At 50.9% G+C, this 18,093-nt stretch overlaps 2 protein-coding genes across 2 annotated transcripts; one reads left to right on the top strand and one right to left on the bottom strand.

Annotated features, from left to right (window-relative positions):
• Positions 1–7,244: 7,244 nt before the first annotated feature.
• On the top strand, positions 7,245–7,706 carry RNASE13 (ribonuclease A family member 13 (inactive); the record flags this gene model as incomplete). The annotated part of the gene is made up of 1 exon (XM_080707080.1): positions 7,245–7,706. One exon carries the CDS (start codon positions 7,245–7,247, stop codon positions 7,704–7,706), a length of 462 nt encoding a protein of 153 aa, XP_080563206.1.
• A 2,969-nt stretch (positions 7,707–10,675) lies between these two features.
• TPPP2 (tubulin polymerization promoting protein family member 2) lies at positions 10,676–12,071 on the bottom strand (the record flags this gene model as incomplete). The annotated part of the gene is made up of 3 exons (XM_080706832.1): positions 11,890–12,071; positions 11,542–11,695; positions 10,676–10,864 (listed from the first exon to the last, which is right to left on the bottom strand). Exons 1-3 carry the CDS (start codon positions 12,060–12,062, stop codon positions 10,676–10,678), a joined length of 516 nt encoding a protein of 171 aa, XP_080562958.1. The 5' UTR covers positions 12,063–12,071.
• Between the last annotated feature and the right edge of the window lie 6,022 nt (positions 12,072–18,093).

Raw genomic sequence — 18,093 nt, 5'->3', positions numbered from 1 at the left:
CTGAGATTTCAGGTGTGTGCCTCCATGCCAGGCTGCCAATTCTTTTAAATACGTAAGGTACACCGTGTACAATGACCCACACCTGTAACCTTAGTACTTGGGTGGCTAAGACAGGAAGTTTGCAGATTCAAAGCCAGCTTCTGCCAGGTGTAGTGGCACACGCTTGTAAATTTAGTACTTGGGAGGCTGAGATAGGAGGATCACAGGTTCACGGCGAGCCTCAGTAACTTAGTGAGACCCTCCCTGTTTCAAAAATAAAAAATAAGCCAGGAATGGGGGCACATGCTTGTAATCCCAGCATTCGGGAGGCTGAGACAGGAGGATCATGGTTCGAGGACAGCCTTGCAATTGAGTGAGACCCTGTTACAAACTAAAGAATAAAACAAAAGGGCTGGAGTGTAGCTCAGAGGTACAATGCCCCTGGATTCCATCCCCAGTACCACAAAAAGTAAAAATAAAAAAATAAAAAATAAGCTATGCATGGTGGTAAATGCCTGTAATGCTTGCAGGATCAAGGACGGCCTCAGTGGCAAGAGGCAAGTAGTAAGACTCTCATCAACCTATCAAGATCCTGTTTCAAAATAAAGAAGAACAAAAACAGGGCTGGGGGTTTTATTTATTTTTATACTACAAAAATAAATAACTAAATAAACAGGAGTATAGCTCAGAGGTAGAATGCCTCTGGGCTCATTCCTCAGTACCACTAAAGCAAAAGCAAAAATTTAAAAAACATGTAAATTATGTAAAAATTATGCATTTAAGTCTGCTTTTGTTTTGAAATTTGATTATCTCATTAGATAAGAGCTTTTTTTTTTCTTTTCTTTTCTTTTTTTTTTTTTTTTTTTGCAATACTAGGGATTGAACCCAGCAGCATTCTACCTCTGAGTTACATCCCCAGCCCTATTTTTAATATATTATTTGTTTGTTTGTTTGTTTGCAGTACTGGGGGTGGAGCCCAGGGGCATTGCACCTCTGAGCTACACCCCCAGTCCTATTTCTTAGTCTTTTTTTTTTTTTTTTTTTTTTTTGTAGTACTGGGAATAGGACCCAGGGGCACTCTACCTCCGAGAGACACCCCCAGCCCTATTTTTTATTCTTTATATTGAAACAGGGTCTCACTGAATTGCAGAGGGCCTCACTAAGTAGCTGAGGCTCGCTTCGAACCTGTGCAATCCTCCTGTCTCAGCCTCCTGAATGCTGGTATTACAAGCTGCACCACCACACCTGGCTCTCCTTTTATTTTTTGAAACAGGGTCTCACTGAGTTGCGAAGGGCCTTGCTAAGTAGCTGAGGCTGTTTGTGAACCGTGATCCTCCTATCTCAGCTTCTCCAGTGCTGGGATTACAAACATACACAACCACGCCCATATTCTATTTTTTATTTTGAAACAGAGTCTCACTAAGTTGCTGAGGCTCGAACCTGCAATCCTCCCGTCTTAGCCTCCCAAGAACTGTGATTATGGGTGTGCTCCACCATACCCGACCAGACAAGAGCTTCTTAATTTCAGCATTATTTACATCTAGGTTTTGACAGTTCCTTGTCATGGGGACTGTTCTGTGTCCATGCAGGGTGGTTTGTCAATATCCTTGGCTACCTGCCAGTAGCAACTCCCAGGTATGACAACCAAAAACGTCTTCAGCCTCTCAGATGCCCCTGGGCGAAGATCACTGAGCTAGACATGCCACCCCAGCAAGCTGCTGTCCTCCCAGAACAAGACTTCTTCAGCTTTAGGACAGTTCCTGTGTATGTAAAATCCAGTGGTATGGGGTAACAATCCCACGCACTTAGGTGTAGTGAGCACACAAAACCACGGGGAAGGGTCAGGATGGATGACGCCATTCCATGGGTCAGCACCTCTAGGGCAGTGTTTAGAGACCAGGCCACCGGGACCCCACGGGAAACATGAAGGCCCTTTGACTTATCTCTGCCTGGCACTTTCCCAGCCCTGTGTGTGCGCCTTTCTCACTGAATTATAGATATAATTGACAATGTTTGTCGGAGTGCTTTTCAGATAATATCTGATAATTACTTTTAAAAAAGCCTCAAGCTGGGCGTGGTGGTGCACGCTTGTAATCCCCGCGCTTGGGAGGCTGAGACAGGAGGATCGCGTGGGTTCGAAGCCAGCCTCAGCTACTTGGTGAGGCTCTCAGCAACTTGGTGAGACCCTGTTTCCAAATAAAATAGAAAATGGGTCTGGGAGTATAGCCCGGTGGTAGAAAGCCTCTGGGTTCCACCCCCAGTACCACCACCACCAAAAAATAAATAAATAAATAAATAAATAAATAAATAAAATAACAAATAAAAAAATAAAAAAGCCTCAAAGTAATCACTAAAAGCTTCATGGAGATGAATTCTAAGCTGGGAGTTAGAAAGGGCAAGTCCAGCAGAGCAGAGTTTGGGGTGGTAAGTGCTGTCGTTAGGCGTGTTTAGGGAATAAATGAGGCATTGAGAATGTCAAAAGTGAATTGGTGTGGAATCCAGGAGACCTGTGTTTGGAGATATCTATGTATCTATATCCGTGTGATGGGGGGGAGAGGGGGATTGAACCGTGGGCCATTCTACTTCTGAGCTACACCCCCAGCCCTATTTTATTTTTTATTTATTTATTTTTATTTTTTATTTATTTATTTTTGGTGATACTGGGGATGGAATCCAGGAGCCTTTTACCTCCAGGCTATACTCCCAGACCTTTTTTATATTTTATTTGGAAACAGGGTCTCACTAAGTTGCTGGAAGCCTCACTGAGTAGCTGAGGCTGGCTTCAAACCTACGTGATCCTCCTGTCTCAACCTCCCAAGTGCGGGGATTACAAGCGTGCGCCACCACGCCTGGCTATTTTTTTATTTTTAAAACAGGGGCTTGCTAAGTTACTATTCACTGGCCTTGATTAGTGGCCCTTCTGTCTCAGCCGCCTAAGTACTGGGATTACAGGCATGTGCCACTATGACTGGTTTATATGTCGTTTAATGATTAAAAGGTACTTTCATAGCTGGGCATGGTGACATGCGCTTGTAATCCCAGTATTTGGGTGGTTGAGACAGGAGGATCACAGGTCCTCAGCAACTCAGCGAGCCCTGTTTCAAAATAATTAAAAAAAATAGGGCTGGGGGAGTAACACGGAGGTAGAATGCCCCTGGGTTCCAGTCCCAGTACCAAAAAAAAAAAAAAAAAAAAAGGTATTTTGTGGCTGCTTTTACATTCTTGCACCCTTCTGAGGCATGGAAGGAATTAGCCCGTCTCACAGACCAGGACTGGAAGCTCGGTGGGCCACCCAGTATTAAGTCCTGACCTCTTTCCTCTGTGATGTGCCCTTTCTAGAACCCCGTGTGCACAGGCCAGGGTGGTGGGTGGAGAGAGTGAAGCGGGGTGATGGGCGCATGGGGATGGAGAAAGGGAAGTCGGAGAGGCAGGAAAAGCCCCTTTCTCTTCCCAGGGAAGCCGCAGCCTGAGGGACGAGGGAAGAGGTGGCATAATTCAGAGCTGGGGCTGCAGCGTTGCGGTTACTTCCTCAGAGCAAAGACTCCGAGTGAGTCAGGCGCGGGCGCCACCCGCCTGGGCTCGCACTAGTTGAGCAGCCTCAAGGATCCCCGGGCCACCTGCCTATGTGGGTGCTTGGGTGTGCACGATCCCCTGGGGAGATTTTCCCAGCAGAGGCTTCTAAAAGGGGACATCAGGGCTGAGTGTTCCTATGAAGTAGTTCTGAAGAATCAAGTGGGTGGGAGGAGGAAAAGCAGCGAGGGGGAGGGGGCGCGGAGGGGCTCCTGCGAGCACCAGACAAAAGAAGAGCCATTTATTTATTTAATTTTGGCACTGGGGCGTTGAACTCAGGGGCATTTTATCTATGAGCTACACCCTCAGGCCTGTTTTGTTTTCTATTTGTAAACAGGGTCTCCCTAAGTTGCTGAGGCTGGTCTTGAACCTGTGGTCCTCCTATCTCAGCCTCCCAAGTACAGTCATGTGCCACTGAATCTGGCTAAGAGATTCTATTTTTACTCTGGTGGTTGTATGAAAGATTTTTTTTTTTTTTTTTTTTTTTTGGTGGCACTGGGTTTCCTGGAAACCCTTCTACCTCCGGGCTACACTCACAGACACCTATATTTTATATTTCTATTTGGAAACAGGGTCTCCAAGCCAGCGCGGCTGGCTTCAAACCTGCGTGATCCTCCTGTCTCCATCTCCCAAGCGTGGGGATTACGAGCGTGAGCCACCACGCCCGGCTGAAAGATATATTTCAATTGAACCTCTCGTGTGTGGTGTCCAGGAGAGAGGAGAGTCTGTGCAGAGGACAAAGTAGGAATGGTAGGGACAGGTTTAAGGAAAGTTTTATATGAGATTTTTTTTTTTTTTCTCGCAGCACCAGGGATTGAACCCAGGGGCATTCTACCTCTGAGCTACACCCCCAGCCTAATTTTTATTCTTTATTTTGAAACAGGGTCTCACTGAGTTGCAAAGGACCTCACTAAGTAGCTGAGGCTGGCCATCAACCTGGATCATCCTGTCTCAGTCTCCCAAGTACTGAGATTACAAACCCTTGCGCCACCACACCCGGTTTAGATAAGAATTTTAGAGCCACCAGGTATACCTGTAAAACCAGCCACTCAGGAAGCTGAGGCAGGAAGTTTGCAAATTGGAGGCCAGCCTGGGCAGCTTAGTGAGACTGTCTTCAAATAAAATTTAAAATAACTTTTTAAAGAAGGTCTGGAAGCTGGGCACAGTGGTGTACACCAGTAATCCCAGTATTTGGGACACTGAGACAGGAAGGTTACAGGTTCAAGCCTAGCAATTTAGTGAGACCCTGTTTCAAAAAAAAAAAAAAAAAGCTGGGCGTGGTGGCGCATGCTTGTAATCCCAGCGCTTGGAAGGCGGAGACCGGGATCACGCAGGTTCGAAGCCAGCCGTGCTGGTTTAAGAGACCCTGTTTCGAAATAAAAAAGTATAAAATAGGTCTGGGAGTGTAGCCTGGAGGAAGAAGGGTTTCCTGGAACCCCAGTACCACCAAAACAAACAAACAAACAAAACAAAACGGGGTTGAGGGTGTGGCTTGAAGGTAGAATGCCCAGGGGTTCAATCCTGAGAACAACAAAAAAAGAAAAAAGAAAAGGAAAGAAAGAAAGAAACAAAAAGAATGAAAAAGGAGGGAGCGCTGGGAATGTCACATGGTGGTAGAGTGTCACTGGGTTTGATCCTCAGTACCACAAAAGCACCCCCCACACGCACTCGCACACACGCGCGCACAGTACCAGCTCGCGTGACTGATGGGCTCATGCTCATGGAGTCCTCCCCATGTGGCAGTCCTACCCCAGAGCTCTTGAACATGAACACGCATACTGCCTTGAGGTCTCAAATAGTATCCCCACAAACTGACAAAGAAATGGGGGTGCCACGTGAACCTGGGTTGGTGTGAGCAGCAGAGCCAGGGTTCAGTTGCTGGTCAGTTTCACTCAGAAGCTTGACCTCAGCCCCACGCGGTCCTGATTCCCAGTGGGTGTGTTAGGGAGACCGAGGAGCTGAGGGTCACTCTCAGGCATCTTGTACAGGTCACTGAGGAAACGGGGACAGGTGGCACAGGAGGACAGGTAAGTTGTGAGGAGGATGGACCCAGTTTTGGACTCTAGTTGTGCTGTCCAGAAAGAGCCAGGTGGCTGAACGTGTGACACGCTCCTGTAATCCCAGTACTTGGGAGGCTGAGACAGGAGGGTAACAGGTTCACAGTCAGCCTCAGCTACTTACTGAGGCTGTCAGCAACTTAGCAAGACCTCATTTCAAAATAAAATATAAAATACGGCTGGGGTTGTAGCTTAGAGGTGGAATGCCTTGGGCTCAATCCCCAGTGCCAAAAATAAAGGCAGGCAGTCTATGGATGAGAAGCCATAGACAGACCAATGTCTCTCGGCCCCCGTGCCCTCAGCTGCACAGCATGTCCTGGAGCCCTCAGCGTTCTTCCTTCTGACCCGTTCTGCCTTCTGACCCGACTCCTGCTGGCCAAGGTGAAAAGGCTCTCCTAAGAGGGACAACACCCTGCAGAGAGACAAGGCTGGAGGTGAAGGACTTGGGCCGGCGGGCTCCGGGGAGCTGGCTCTTTGGCCCTGATGATGGGCAGACATTTGGTGAAAGAGAGAATTGGGCACCTGGCTCCTTTCCCAGGATGACAAACCACCCAAAGATCAACCAGTCGTGGAATCTGATCAGTCTAGACTTGGGGGTCCACAGGTCCCCAGGTGCAGCTTATGTTCTTGGGTCCAATGTGCGAGTCTGATGCTCTGGAGTCAGTATGTACAGATTCCCAGGAGCCCCCTGACAGACAGGGCCTGAGTCACAGGTGCAGGTGGGGTGTTGGCTGGTGATGGGGACCACAGGGAGTCCTTGTGGGGGTCCTTGATTTTCAGCCTGACCCTGGGAGGCCCCTCTGTGAGCAGGATGAGATTGCACTGGACCCTCTGTTCTCCGAGGGTCAGGAATAAGCAGCACTTTGTGCCTCAGGAACAAGACAGCTCTTTCCCTCTCACCTTGCTGCGAAAGCAGGGCCTGGGGCAGAGCAAATATCAAAGAAAGCCTGAGAACCTGGAGATTTCTGGCAAGCAGGCTGGAACTAAGTGTCCTGAGAACAGCAGAGAAGAGGCGACCAGACAGCAATGTCTCGTTCCTCCCACCCATCCAACCCCCTCAGCACAGGAACTCCTCAAACCCAGGGGACACTCCTCCCAGTCTGGCCTCTACCTGGAAACCCTTTTAGCTTCCTCTCACCTCTAGGCTGTCCTTGGCTTCAGGCAAGAAGCATCCCTCAGGCAAGACAGCATCCCAGCTGTCTTCGGTGTCTGACTGTCCTTGTAGCTGCGAGGCTCCCAGCCCAGCTATCCCTTCTCCCAGTTCCTTCTATTCCTCCTACATTTGTTCTTTACCAGAAGCAGTGCTGGGGCCAGGGAGAACTGGGAAGCATCTCCCAGCAAGGAGCAGCTGGAGCTCTCTTCTGCAAGTGTCTCAGCTCACAGACCAGGTAAGACTGAGATGGTGGACCGGAGGAAGGGCAGTGGTGGCTGCAGATGGCTCATCAGCCGGGCGGCCTTAGGCGAGTGCCTTCTCTCTCTGGGTCACAAGGATGTTGGCTGAGTGTCCTTTGAGTCGGCTCTTTAAGGGTAGAGAAGGCACATTCAGAAGGTTGGGCATATTGGAGGCTCTGGGAAGGAGTATCTAGTCACTTTGGGCCCACCCTGCCTCCAACCACCTTTATTCTGCCAGCAGGAGGAATGAAGCCAGCTGTGGTCTGGCTCCTGATCCTCCGCCTCATCCTGGGGCCAACTCTGGTCACGGACATCAAGCTGCAGATCGCCATCCAGAACTTCCGCAGCATGAACATCGACTATCCCAAGGTCGACTACCCCAGGCATTTCTTCGGCTACTGTAACGGTCTTATGGCCTATGTGCGGGGCAAAATGCAGGAATGGTATTGCCCAAGTGTACATTACGTGGTGCACGCCCCCTGGCGCAGCATCCGGAAGTTGTGCCAGCGGAGTGAGGGCTTCTGTGAGAATTACAACGAGTACTGCACCCTCACCGACAGCACCTTCCCGCTCACCATCTGCAGACTGAACCGCCAGCAGCCGCCCACCAGCTGCCGCTACTGGAGCTCCCAGACCAACCAGAGGCTCTACCTGCTCTGCTCCGCCAAGTTTGCGGCCTACCCCATAGGGATCATTGGCGTCCACTAGGGAAGGTAATTCTCAAGCCGCCCCTCCGTCCCCAGGCCAGCGGGGGAGCTTGTTCCTGTTCCCCAACTCTGACTGCTGTACTAAGCCTTCCCAACCTCCCAAGAGACCAGGCAGGTAGGAAAATGTCTGAAGCTTTGATGCCTAGGCAGAGTTGCACTGTCTTTAGGCTCTCTCCAACTTGTTTACCACTTCCTCACCACCCCCACCACACCACTCTCCCTCTCCCGGCGACTGTAGAACCCACCCAAGAAGCTGACTGTGTCCAGCTGGCAGTGCCCGCGCCTCCACTGGGCCAGGTCTCGACTCCTGGATGGAGGCCCAGGGTCCCAGCTCACGCCATGGCAACGGGCACTCAGCTCCAGCCTCCCCCGACCCGTGCTTCTTGTCTCAGTCTTCCCCATTTCCCCTCTAACTCCATCACAACCACACACGGTGGGAATCTGCAGCTATAGAACCTCCCTGAGACCCTTAGACACACTTTAGCCTCAACCTGATTTGACATTATGGCCTAACCATCACCCAGGAGACCCTGTCTTGTTCCTCTGACCTTACACATCTATCACGATCCAGGTTTGAGAGAGAAGGAGAAGCCACCTCGGGCAGCCTGACTCAGTCTCCGGCTCGCTCATCTCTCTGAAGTCACTTGATTTCCAGCCTGTCCTCTCTTTGCTCCTTCCACCATGGGGCCCAGGGTTATTTCCCCAACACTCCCAACCTGCTAGTCACCTCTCTTACCAACCTCTTCCTTCACTCCCCTCATCTTGGCCCACTGGATGTGTGTGTGTGTGTGTGTGTGTGTGTGTGTGTGTGTGTGGTACTGGGGGTGGAACTCAGGGGCTTTTCTACCTCTAGGCTATACTCCCAGACCTATTTTATACTTTACTTGGAAACAGGGTCTCGCTCAGTTGCTGAGAACCTCACTAAGTAGCTGAGGCTGGCTTGGAACCTGTGCAATCTTCCTGTCTCAGCCTCCCAAGTGCGGGGATTACAAGCCTGGACAATCACGCCTAGCTTGGCCCACTGGAATTTCAAGTCGTCTCACCCATCCTTCCCAAGCCTCCTACATCTCCCTCCCCGCCCCCAGTAGCTCCTCCCGACACTGCCCAAACTCCAGGCTCTGCTGCTGACAAGTAGATGAGTCGGCCCAGCTCCAGCCCAGCTCCAGCCGTGTGAAGTCTCAAAACTGCATTCTAGTTTAGAACCACTGGGGAAACCTGGGTGAAGATTACATAGGCCTCTCTGTTTTAGGTTTTGCAACTTGTTGTGATTCTGTAATCCTTTAAAATCACTTCAAAATAAAAAGTTAAAAACACATCTGACTCAGTTCTGATTTAATTCCTTTTTCCTACTCTCAGTGTCCCGGAGGCCACCCACCTCTGGCCATCTTCCTGGATTACTCTTGGCAGTCAAAAAGGCCCTCTGAGCTGGGATGGTGGCACATGCCTGTAATTCTATTACTTGGGAGGCTGAGATAGGAGGATTGCAGGTTTGAGCCTAGAGACAGGAGGATTGCAGGTTTGAGGCTAGCCTCAGCAACTTAGACCCTATTTAAAAAAAAAATAGGGCTGGGGTGTAGCTCGGAAGTAGAATCTTCTCCTTCTTCTTCTTTGCAGTACTGGGAATTGAACCTAGAGGCATTCTACCTCTGAACTCCACCCCCAGCTCCATTTTTTTTTTCGGTACTGGAACCCAGGGGCATTCTACCTCAAAGCTACAACCCCAGTCCCATTTTTATATTCTTTATTTTGAAACAGGGCCTAAGACTTAGCTGAGGCTGTCTGTCAACTGCAATCCTCCTGTCTTAGCCTCTCAAGTAATGAAATTACAGGCGTGTGCCACCATGCCCAGCTCTATTTTTTGTGTGTGTGTGTGTGTGTGTTACTGGGGGTGGAACCCAGGGGCTTTTCCACCTCCGGGCTACACTCCCAGACCTATTTTATACTTTATTTGGAAACAGGGTCTCACTAAGTTGCTGAGTGCCTCATTAAGTAGCTGAGGCTGGCTTCAAACCTGTGCAATCCTCCTGTCTCAGTCTCCCAAGCGCGGGGATTACAAGCGTGCGCCACCACGCCTGGCCAGCTCTATTATTATTATTTTTTTTTAATTTTGAAACAGGGTATCATTAAGTTGTGGAGGGCCTAAGTAGCTGAGGCTGGCTGTGAACCTGTGATCCTCCTGTCTCAGCCTCCCAAGTGCTGGAATTGCAAGCACATACCACCACACCCAGCTTGGTAGATTGCCTTTGGGCTCAATCGTCAGTACTGCGGGGGGGGGGGGGGGGGGGGAGGGGCTTCATTGGGGATGTAGCTCAACGACAGAGCACTGTTCTATTATGCACAAGGCCTTGAGTTCAATCCCAAGAATCATAAAAAATAAACAGATAATATATACATATATAAAGACCTCCTGTTTTATGGGTACTATGATGGAGATGAGGTGGGTAAAATTCAGTTCTGGGCTGGGTGCTGAAAATGAATTCTCCCTTCCTCCAGCTCTAGAACAAATTTGTAATAGGAGTTAGGCTGCCATACTTGGCTTCTATTTCTCCCAACAAGATTTGGACTGCAACAGATGAGGAAGCTCAGAGAAGCAAGAAGGGGTCAAACAGGTGACAGGTGATGGCACGTCAGATCAGGAATCGCTGCTCCCTTTTGTGAGGCAGGAGTGCTATCGGTGATGTTGATCACCTGATATCAGCCTCCACACCTGGCTCATCTCCAGATCTATTCCTCAGTCCTCAGCAGCAGTCGCTGAGGGGGCTGCTCACCGAAGGCTGGCAGGCATGAGGTTAAGCTGGGTAAAGTGTGCGCCTCCTCAGGCCTCCTCTCCCCCCCCCCTCCCTTGGACCAGTCTGTCCCTCCCCCTCATCACACCGAACACAGTAGCTGCTGCACACACTGATGTTTATTGTTTCTCAGGCCCCCTGGTGTGGAAGGGACCCAGGGGCTCGCAGGCCACCATGAGGCCCTCTACTTGGAACCCTTCTTGTCGTAGGTGCCGGCACCCTTGTAGCCGCTCACGTAGCCCGAGTTGTCGGTCACCTGCTCCCGGCCGGCGATGCCCTTGCCCTTGCCGCTCTCGTCGAAGCGCTCCTTGTGGGTGCCGGTGTACTTGCTGGTGTCTGTGAGGCGGCTCACTCCACCCACAGTCGTTGCTTTCTGCAAGCCAGAGGTTGGGTGAGAGCCCTCTTCCTTCCCCGCAAGTGGCCTTGGCTCCTTGGTGGAGCACTCAGCAACTGCCCCGCCTCTGAAACGGTGCTGCTTCCTGGGGCCCAGATGCAGGCAGGGCGTGAGCTGTGGCCCCTTGTGAGGCAGGAGTGTGTGCAGCATGTGGGGAGAAGCATTATTCTGGTCAGCTGCCACAGGAGACCTCAGCCTCAGACCCAATGTGCAGAGTAGAAAGAGCTTTTCACAAAGGGGATAATTAAGGGTGGGTGACAGATAGGAGGTTAGAGCTTAAACCTTGCATAGGAGCAGGAGGACAGGGATCAGGTACCAAGTCCTCTATGTTAACGTTCCCCAAAAGCCACTGAGCCTTAGATGCCTGGCTCAGGTACTAGAGACTCAGGAATGAGTCTAATTCTACCGTTGAAATGACCTTGCCATGTGAGGCAAGCTGCTTATCTCTCTGGCTCTGGGCCGTGGCTTCCTCACCTCTGAAATGACTCTGTAGTCTCTAAGGTCTGTTCCAGGCCTAGCAGGACCTCACAGGATTTCTGCCCAGGTTCTTATGCTTGTACCACTGGCAGGTTTGGGACATTGGAGGAAGAGAGGGGAGACCCGAGCAGCAGGGACTTAAGGAAGCAGAGTCGAGGGCTAGGGACGGAGTCACTCACAGTAACACCAGCGGTGGCTGGGTCTTTGCCCTCTATGAGTTTGCTAATGCTCTCCAGGGCTTCATCTGGGCTCTTCCCCCTGAACCGCTTCTGGCCCAGCTCCTTCATTGCTTCTTGGAACTGTGAGAATGTGATGGTTCGGGCGTTCTTGGCCCTGGTCAGTGAGATCGAAATCCAGAGATTTTGGAGTGCGAACCCATTACCTTCCCAGGGCCAACCTGCCCCTACCCGGCCTTGGCCTCTTCTGGGCTACTACGACTGTCTGCAGCACAGGCCAGGCTAGGTGCTGGGTAGGCCCACTGCAGGTGTCCCTTCCTCCTGGACCGCCACCCCACCTCTGGCTCTTACTTCACTTTGCTGAACACGATGTCTACGTCCGTGGAGGTGACCGTCTTGCCATCGATGATGCCACAGTCTTTGCACAGCTTGGAGAAGTTCTTGTTGTTTATTTCGGTGCCGTTGCTTGAGGAGTCTCCGAAGACAGCAAATCGCTGGAAGGTTTTCTCCGCTTCTGATGCCATGGGGAGGTGGAGGTGGGGAGAGAGCTTGGGGTGTGGGAGGGGGGAGGGGAAGAGGACTGAGGGGGAGTGAGGAGGGGGTGCTGATCAGATCACTGGCCCCAGGAACGACTCCCCTCTTCCCTCCCTCCCCATACCCACCCGCCTGCTCCAGCCACAGCTGTTGCCCCTCCCAGCACTAGGCACCCTGACTACTGAGTAGCCCCCTCCCCATCGCTCGCTCTGGTGTACCTAGGAGTGCCTGGGGGGTGCCCTGACCTTTCCCAGGGGTGTGTGTGTGCAGGTGTGAGGGAGGGCTGGCTGGGAAGCGGCTCGGGAGCAAGGCCTCTGTGACCTCAGTGCTGTCCTGTGACATCACTTCGGGCTCCGCTGCCCCTAGCCTTTGGAGGAGGGGCCTTCGTTTCCTCTACCTCAAATGCTGAATTGAGCAAGTTGCCAGTCTACCCTCTTCTCATGACCAAAGTCTCCCCATTTTAGTCCACTTTCCCACTCCTGAGGGGCCTGGTCATATTGCCTCCTGCTCTGTCCCATAAAGAGAGCTGAGGAGAGCCTGGGCAAGATGTCTTGGTCCGTTCTGGCTGCTGTAACAAAATATCATGAACTCCAGGGTTTACAGACAAAAGCAACTTATTTCGGGAGGCTTCTGGGAGGTGTAAGTTCAAGGTGTCAGCAGATTCAGGGCTGGAAAGGACTGCTTTCTATTTCTTAGATGGTTTCTTCTTCCTGCATCTTCACATGGTGGGGTGAAGGGGCAAAAGGGCTCCTTGGGTCTGTTATACGGGCACGAATCCCATGAATCCCGAGGCCCCACCTCCTATTATCATTTTGGGAGATAAGCTCTTTACCACGTGAGTTTCAGGGAACACAAACATCAGGCCACAGCAGCTGGGACGTTTGACTTTGGTCTGACATGGCCCCCTCTGGTCTCCAGGCTCGGTGTAGGAGGCAGCATGAGAACCCCACTGGCTTTGGCAGATCCACCTCAGCTGGAACTTTGAGAAGCTTCTGATGTTGGACCAAACAAGGAAAGATGTTTGGATGTAACAGATTTGGGCAGGTCAGGGTAAAAAAGGGTCACAGTGTATGTGTGGGGGATGAGTTTCAGACTGGTGATCTTCCAATAAGTTTCTGTATAGGTATAAAATGTCTCTTAGGGATTTCTCTCTTTGGTCTTTTCTCTGGCACAAAACTCTATAAGATGAATGATCTTCAGGGATTCTAAAACAGAATAAATAAGCGGCGTGGTGGCGCACGCTTTAATCCCAGCGCTTTGGACGCTCAGACAGGAGGATTGCATGGGTTTGAAGCCAGCCTCAGCTACATAGTGAGGCTCTCAGCAACTAATTGAGACCCTGTTTCCAAATAAAGTATAAAATAGGTCTGGGAGTATAGCCTGGAGGTAGAAAAGCCCCTGGGTTCCACCCCCAATACCACAAAATAAGTAAATAAAACAGAATAAATAGACTGACTTCCTTCCCCTTCCCATGTAACTGGCCACCAACTCCTATAAATGTGTGTCTTTAAAATTCTATAAATCCGAGCTGGGTGGCTGGGTGTAGTGGCGCACACTTGTGATCTCAGGAGGATCACAGCTTGAGGACAGCCTCAGCTATTTAGTGAGGCCTTTGCAACTCAGTGAGACCCTCCTTCAAAATAAAGAATAAAAAATAGGGCTGAGGGTACAGCTCAGAGGTAGAATGCCCCTGGCTTCCATCCCCAGTACCCATTTTTTCCCCCCTAGAAATCCATTCCTATTACTTCCACCTTATTCAGGCCCTAAGTAGCTGAGGCTGTCCGCGAACTGGGATCCTCTGATCTCAGCCTCCCGAATGCTGGGATTATAAGGATGTGCCACCATGCCCGGCTTTGTCTTTTTATATCTATTTATCTATTATCTATCTATCTATCTATCTATCTATCTATCTATCTATCTATTTTGTGGTCCTGGGGATGGAACCCAGAGGCTTTCTACCTTAGGGCTATACTCCCAGACCTATTTTATATTTTATTTGGAAACAGGGTCTCATTAAGTTGCTGAGAGCCTCAATAAGTAGCTGAGGCTGCCTTCAAACCTGCATAATCCTCCTGTCTCAGCCTCCCAAGTACTGGGATTACAAGCGTACGCCACTATGCCCGGCTTATTCTTTTATTTTGAAACAAGGTCTAACTAAGTTCAAAGGGTCTCACTAAGTAGCTGAGGCTGGCCACAAACCTGCAATCCTCCTGTTTTAGCCTCCCAAGTACTGGGATTACAAGTGTGCACTACCACACCCAGTTTAACCTAACTTCTAAATGACCTCTTTCTAACTGGGTGAGGTGGTGCAATATGCCTGTAATCCCAGTATTTAGGAGGCTGAGACAAGAGAATCACAGGCTTGTTGTGAGTCTCATCTCAGCACCTCAGTGAGGTCTCTGCAACTGAGCGAGACTCTGTTTTAAAAATGAAAAAAATAAAGGCCGGGTGTGGTGGTGCATGATTAAAATTCCCGCACTAGGGAGGAAGAGACAGGAGGATCGTGCAGGTTCGAAGCCAGCCTTGCTGGTTTAAGAGACTCTGTTTCCAAATAAAATATAAAATAGGTCTGGGAGTGTAGCCCGGAGGTAGAAGGGTTCCATCCCCAGTACCACCACCAAAAAAAAAAAAAAAAAAAAAAAAAAAAAGAGTAAGATGGTGCAAGTTTGTAATCCCAGCATTTGGGAGGCTGAAACAGGAGGATCTTGGTTCACTGACAGCCTCAGCTATTTAGTGAGGCCCTTTGCAACTTAGTGAGACTCTGTTTCAAAATAAAGAATAAAAAATAGAGCTGGAGATGTAACTCAGAGATAGAATGCCCTGGGTTCCATCCCCAGCACCCACCCACTCACCCACCCACACACACACAAAAATAGGGCTGAGAATGTAGCTCAGAGGTAAATTCTCCTAGGTTCAATCCCCAGTGGGGGGGGGGGGGAAGAATATGGGATGGTTCATGACTATTTTAAGGTCTTTTAAAGACTATTTCAAGGACCTGCATACTTAGCCCTGACTAATATCTCTCTCTGTCTGTCTGTCTGTCTCTCTCTGTGTACTAAGGACTGAACCCAGGGGTATTCTACCTCTGAGCTACACCCCTAGTCCTACTTTAATTTTTATTTTTGAAACAGGGTCTTACAGAGTTGCAGAGGCCCGGCTAAGTTCCTGAGGCTGGCCATGAACCCGGGATGCTTCTGTCTCCAATCTCTCTTATCAAGCATCATCCATCTCACATTATTCACACTCATCCACTTCTCACATTGTGAGACTGTGTATCTCACATGGCCTGAAACACACTTGGGAGGCTTCCTAGAAGGAGAGAGAGCACAGTTCCTGGAGTCAAATGTGCCTGTGTGAGGGTTTTTATTGTTTTAATTTTTTTTTTTTTTTTTTTTTTTTTTGCGGGTCTAGGGATAGAACCCAGGGGCATTCTACATTTGAGCTACATAGTATTTATTTATTTATTTGTTTATTTATTTGTTTATTTATTTATTTATTTTTGTGGTCCTGGTAGTGGAACCCAGGGGCTTTTCTACCTCCAGCCTATACTCTCAGACCTTTTTTATACTTTATTTGGAAACAGGGTCTCACTGAGTTGCTGAGAGCCTCACTAAGTAGCTGAGGCTGGTTTCGAACCTGTGCGATCCTCCTGTCTCAGCCTCCCAAGCACGGGGATTACAAGCGTGCGCCACCGCGCCCGGCTGCTACACAGGCTTTAAACTCTAGGTATGTCATATACTAGCTGGGTGGCCCTGGGCCTCAGTGAGCAGGGACAACAATCCTTACACCACCGGAGACCACATATGAGAAGTGCCTTGTACACAGGAGCCACTCTTCAATTCTTCAAAGTAACTTGTGTGTTTCTGCCTCTCCCTCCTGCTTTCTCTGCCAGAATAGGATGCCCCTTCTCCCATTTGTATATCCCATGCTTGTATTTCTCATCTAGGTGGTTCACCCTAGAAACAAAGCCCTTTCTGTCCTCTGAATGAAACTAAGATAATAGCGTGAGCTGGGCAAGGTGGTGCATGCCTGAAATCCCAGTACATGGGAGGCTAAGACAGGAGGATTGCAGGTTGGAGACCAGCTTCAGCAACTCAGGATCTTAGCAACCTAGCCAGTGTTTCAAAAGAAAAAAATTAAAAAGAGCTGGGAGTGGAGCTCAGAGGTAGAATGTCCCTGGGTTCAATTCCTAGTACTACACACACACACACACACACACACACACACACACACACACACTGCTCCCAGGTGAGGATTTCTGAGGGGTCACTGGATGTGTGTGTGTGTGTGTGTGTGTGTGTGTGTGTGTGTGTGTGTGTGTTAGGGATTGACCCCAGTGTCCCTGGTGACATGTGCCACCCACATTGGGTCTCAGACTTTACACTTCTAATTCCATCCACTCAGGGGTTTGTGCACAGCAGGTGCTTAAAATTCTTGCTTAGTTAAAGGTACAGTTTGAAGCTGCTTCTGGCCCAGAGGAAGGACATAGAGAGAGAGATCAACCTTGTTGGGACACTTATACCCAGTTCTGTCTCCAAGCTGTCCTGACAGGAAAGAACCCTATTCTAAGGTAGAACCAACCTACCTTACTTCTGTCTGCAGCAGGCTGTGGGGACCCCCAGGCCTAGCAAACAGGCCTGAGTGGAAATTTCCCACCTTCTGCCCTGCCCAAGCCCCTGCCCTGCCCAGGCCGGGCCCCTTATCATGTTCCTCTGAGTCATCCTGACCCAGAGACGAATTTAGACACTGGAACCTTCAAGTCTTTCCCTCCCCCACTCCAAGTAATTCCACTTTAGACAAATCCACGAAACCCCTCAGGGAAAAGTTCTCACTTTAGCCCCCATCGCCACCCCAAGTTCTACCAGTGCTCCTGGGATCTCTCTCCCTGTCCTTTGCATCTATAGCTATGACCCCAATTCCAGCAGGCTCAGCCTTGTCTAGGGGTGTGTTACACCAGCATCCGGAGAGATGCAGGGTCTAGGCAGGGAGTGAGGGTGCCCAGCTTCTGTGCAAATTCCTAGAGAAAAAGTTATGGAATGGGGAAAGGGAGCAGAGGAAAACTTGGGTCTCCAGGCTGAGGGACACAGGGGCCCCTTAGATTTGGGGGTGTTGAAGGCTGGGCTTGAGCCTAACCAGTTCTATTCTGGGTCCCCTCCTCCCTCCTGGCCGCTCCTCCTTTCCAATAGACCTGCCAAGTGGGGATGAAAGGGGCATTGATGTTCCTTGGATGGGAGGGGGCTGCGGGTGGTGGTGGTGGGGTGGTTCCCAGGCAGGAGGGGGAAGGCAATTTGGGGGTCTTGGGGGGGCAGTCTGCTGGTGTTGCAGTTGGCAGCTCGAGTTCCATTGGCCATTGTTCCCAAGTGGCCTGGTGCCCAGCCCCCGAAATGGCAACTCAGGAACCGGGCTGAAGGGGGATGGGGTGGGGATGATCCTGGCAGGGGAGGTGGAAGGGGGGCAGGTGGGGAGAAATTTAATCAGGTTCTTTTTGCCTAAGACAAGTTTGAATTGTCTCAGCCACGCCAGTTATCCTGTTCCAGGGGGCCTTTCTCCGAGGGGCACAGTGAAAGTTTAGGGTGACGAGTGGTGAAAGTTTAGGGTAACGAGCCCCTCCGGGCGCGGAGAGGCGCCGCCGTCCGCCGGGCACCCTCTCCCGGCGCCGCGGTCCGGCCGGTCTGAACTGGTCTCGCCCTCTTTTCTGGGCCGGCCTGGGAGGGGTCAGTGCCGCAGCCACAGGGTCTCCTGGGTCCCAGCCCGGGACACCGCGTCCTCCCCCAGCCCCACTCCGCCCCCGAGGGCGGCCCCGCCCCGCGCCTGTTTACCCGGGCCGCGCTGGGGGTCCCGGCCCCTCCCGCGCCCCCGGGCGGGCCCTGACCCGGAGCCCCGCGGCCCCCCCTCGCCGCGCGCTATTTATAGCGGCCCCCGCTCGCCCCGCCCCCGCCTTGTTGTTCGGCTTCTCCCCGAGCGGCCGCGGCGGCGTTGGGAGCGGCGGCGCGGAGGTAGGGGGCCCGGGCCTCGACGCCC

This window comes from Muscardinus avellanarius (assembly GCF_963383645.1).
Source record: "Muscardinus avellanarius genome assembly, chromosome: 12".
NCBI lineage: Eukaryota > Metazoa > Chordata > Mammalia > Rodentia > Gliridae > Muscardinus > Muscardinus avellanarius.
This window is presented reverse-complemented; position numbering and strand designations above follow the sequence as displayed.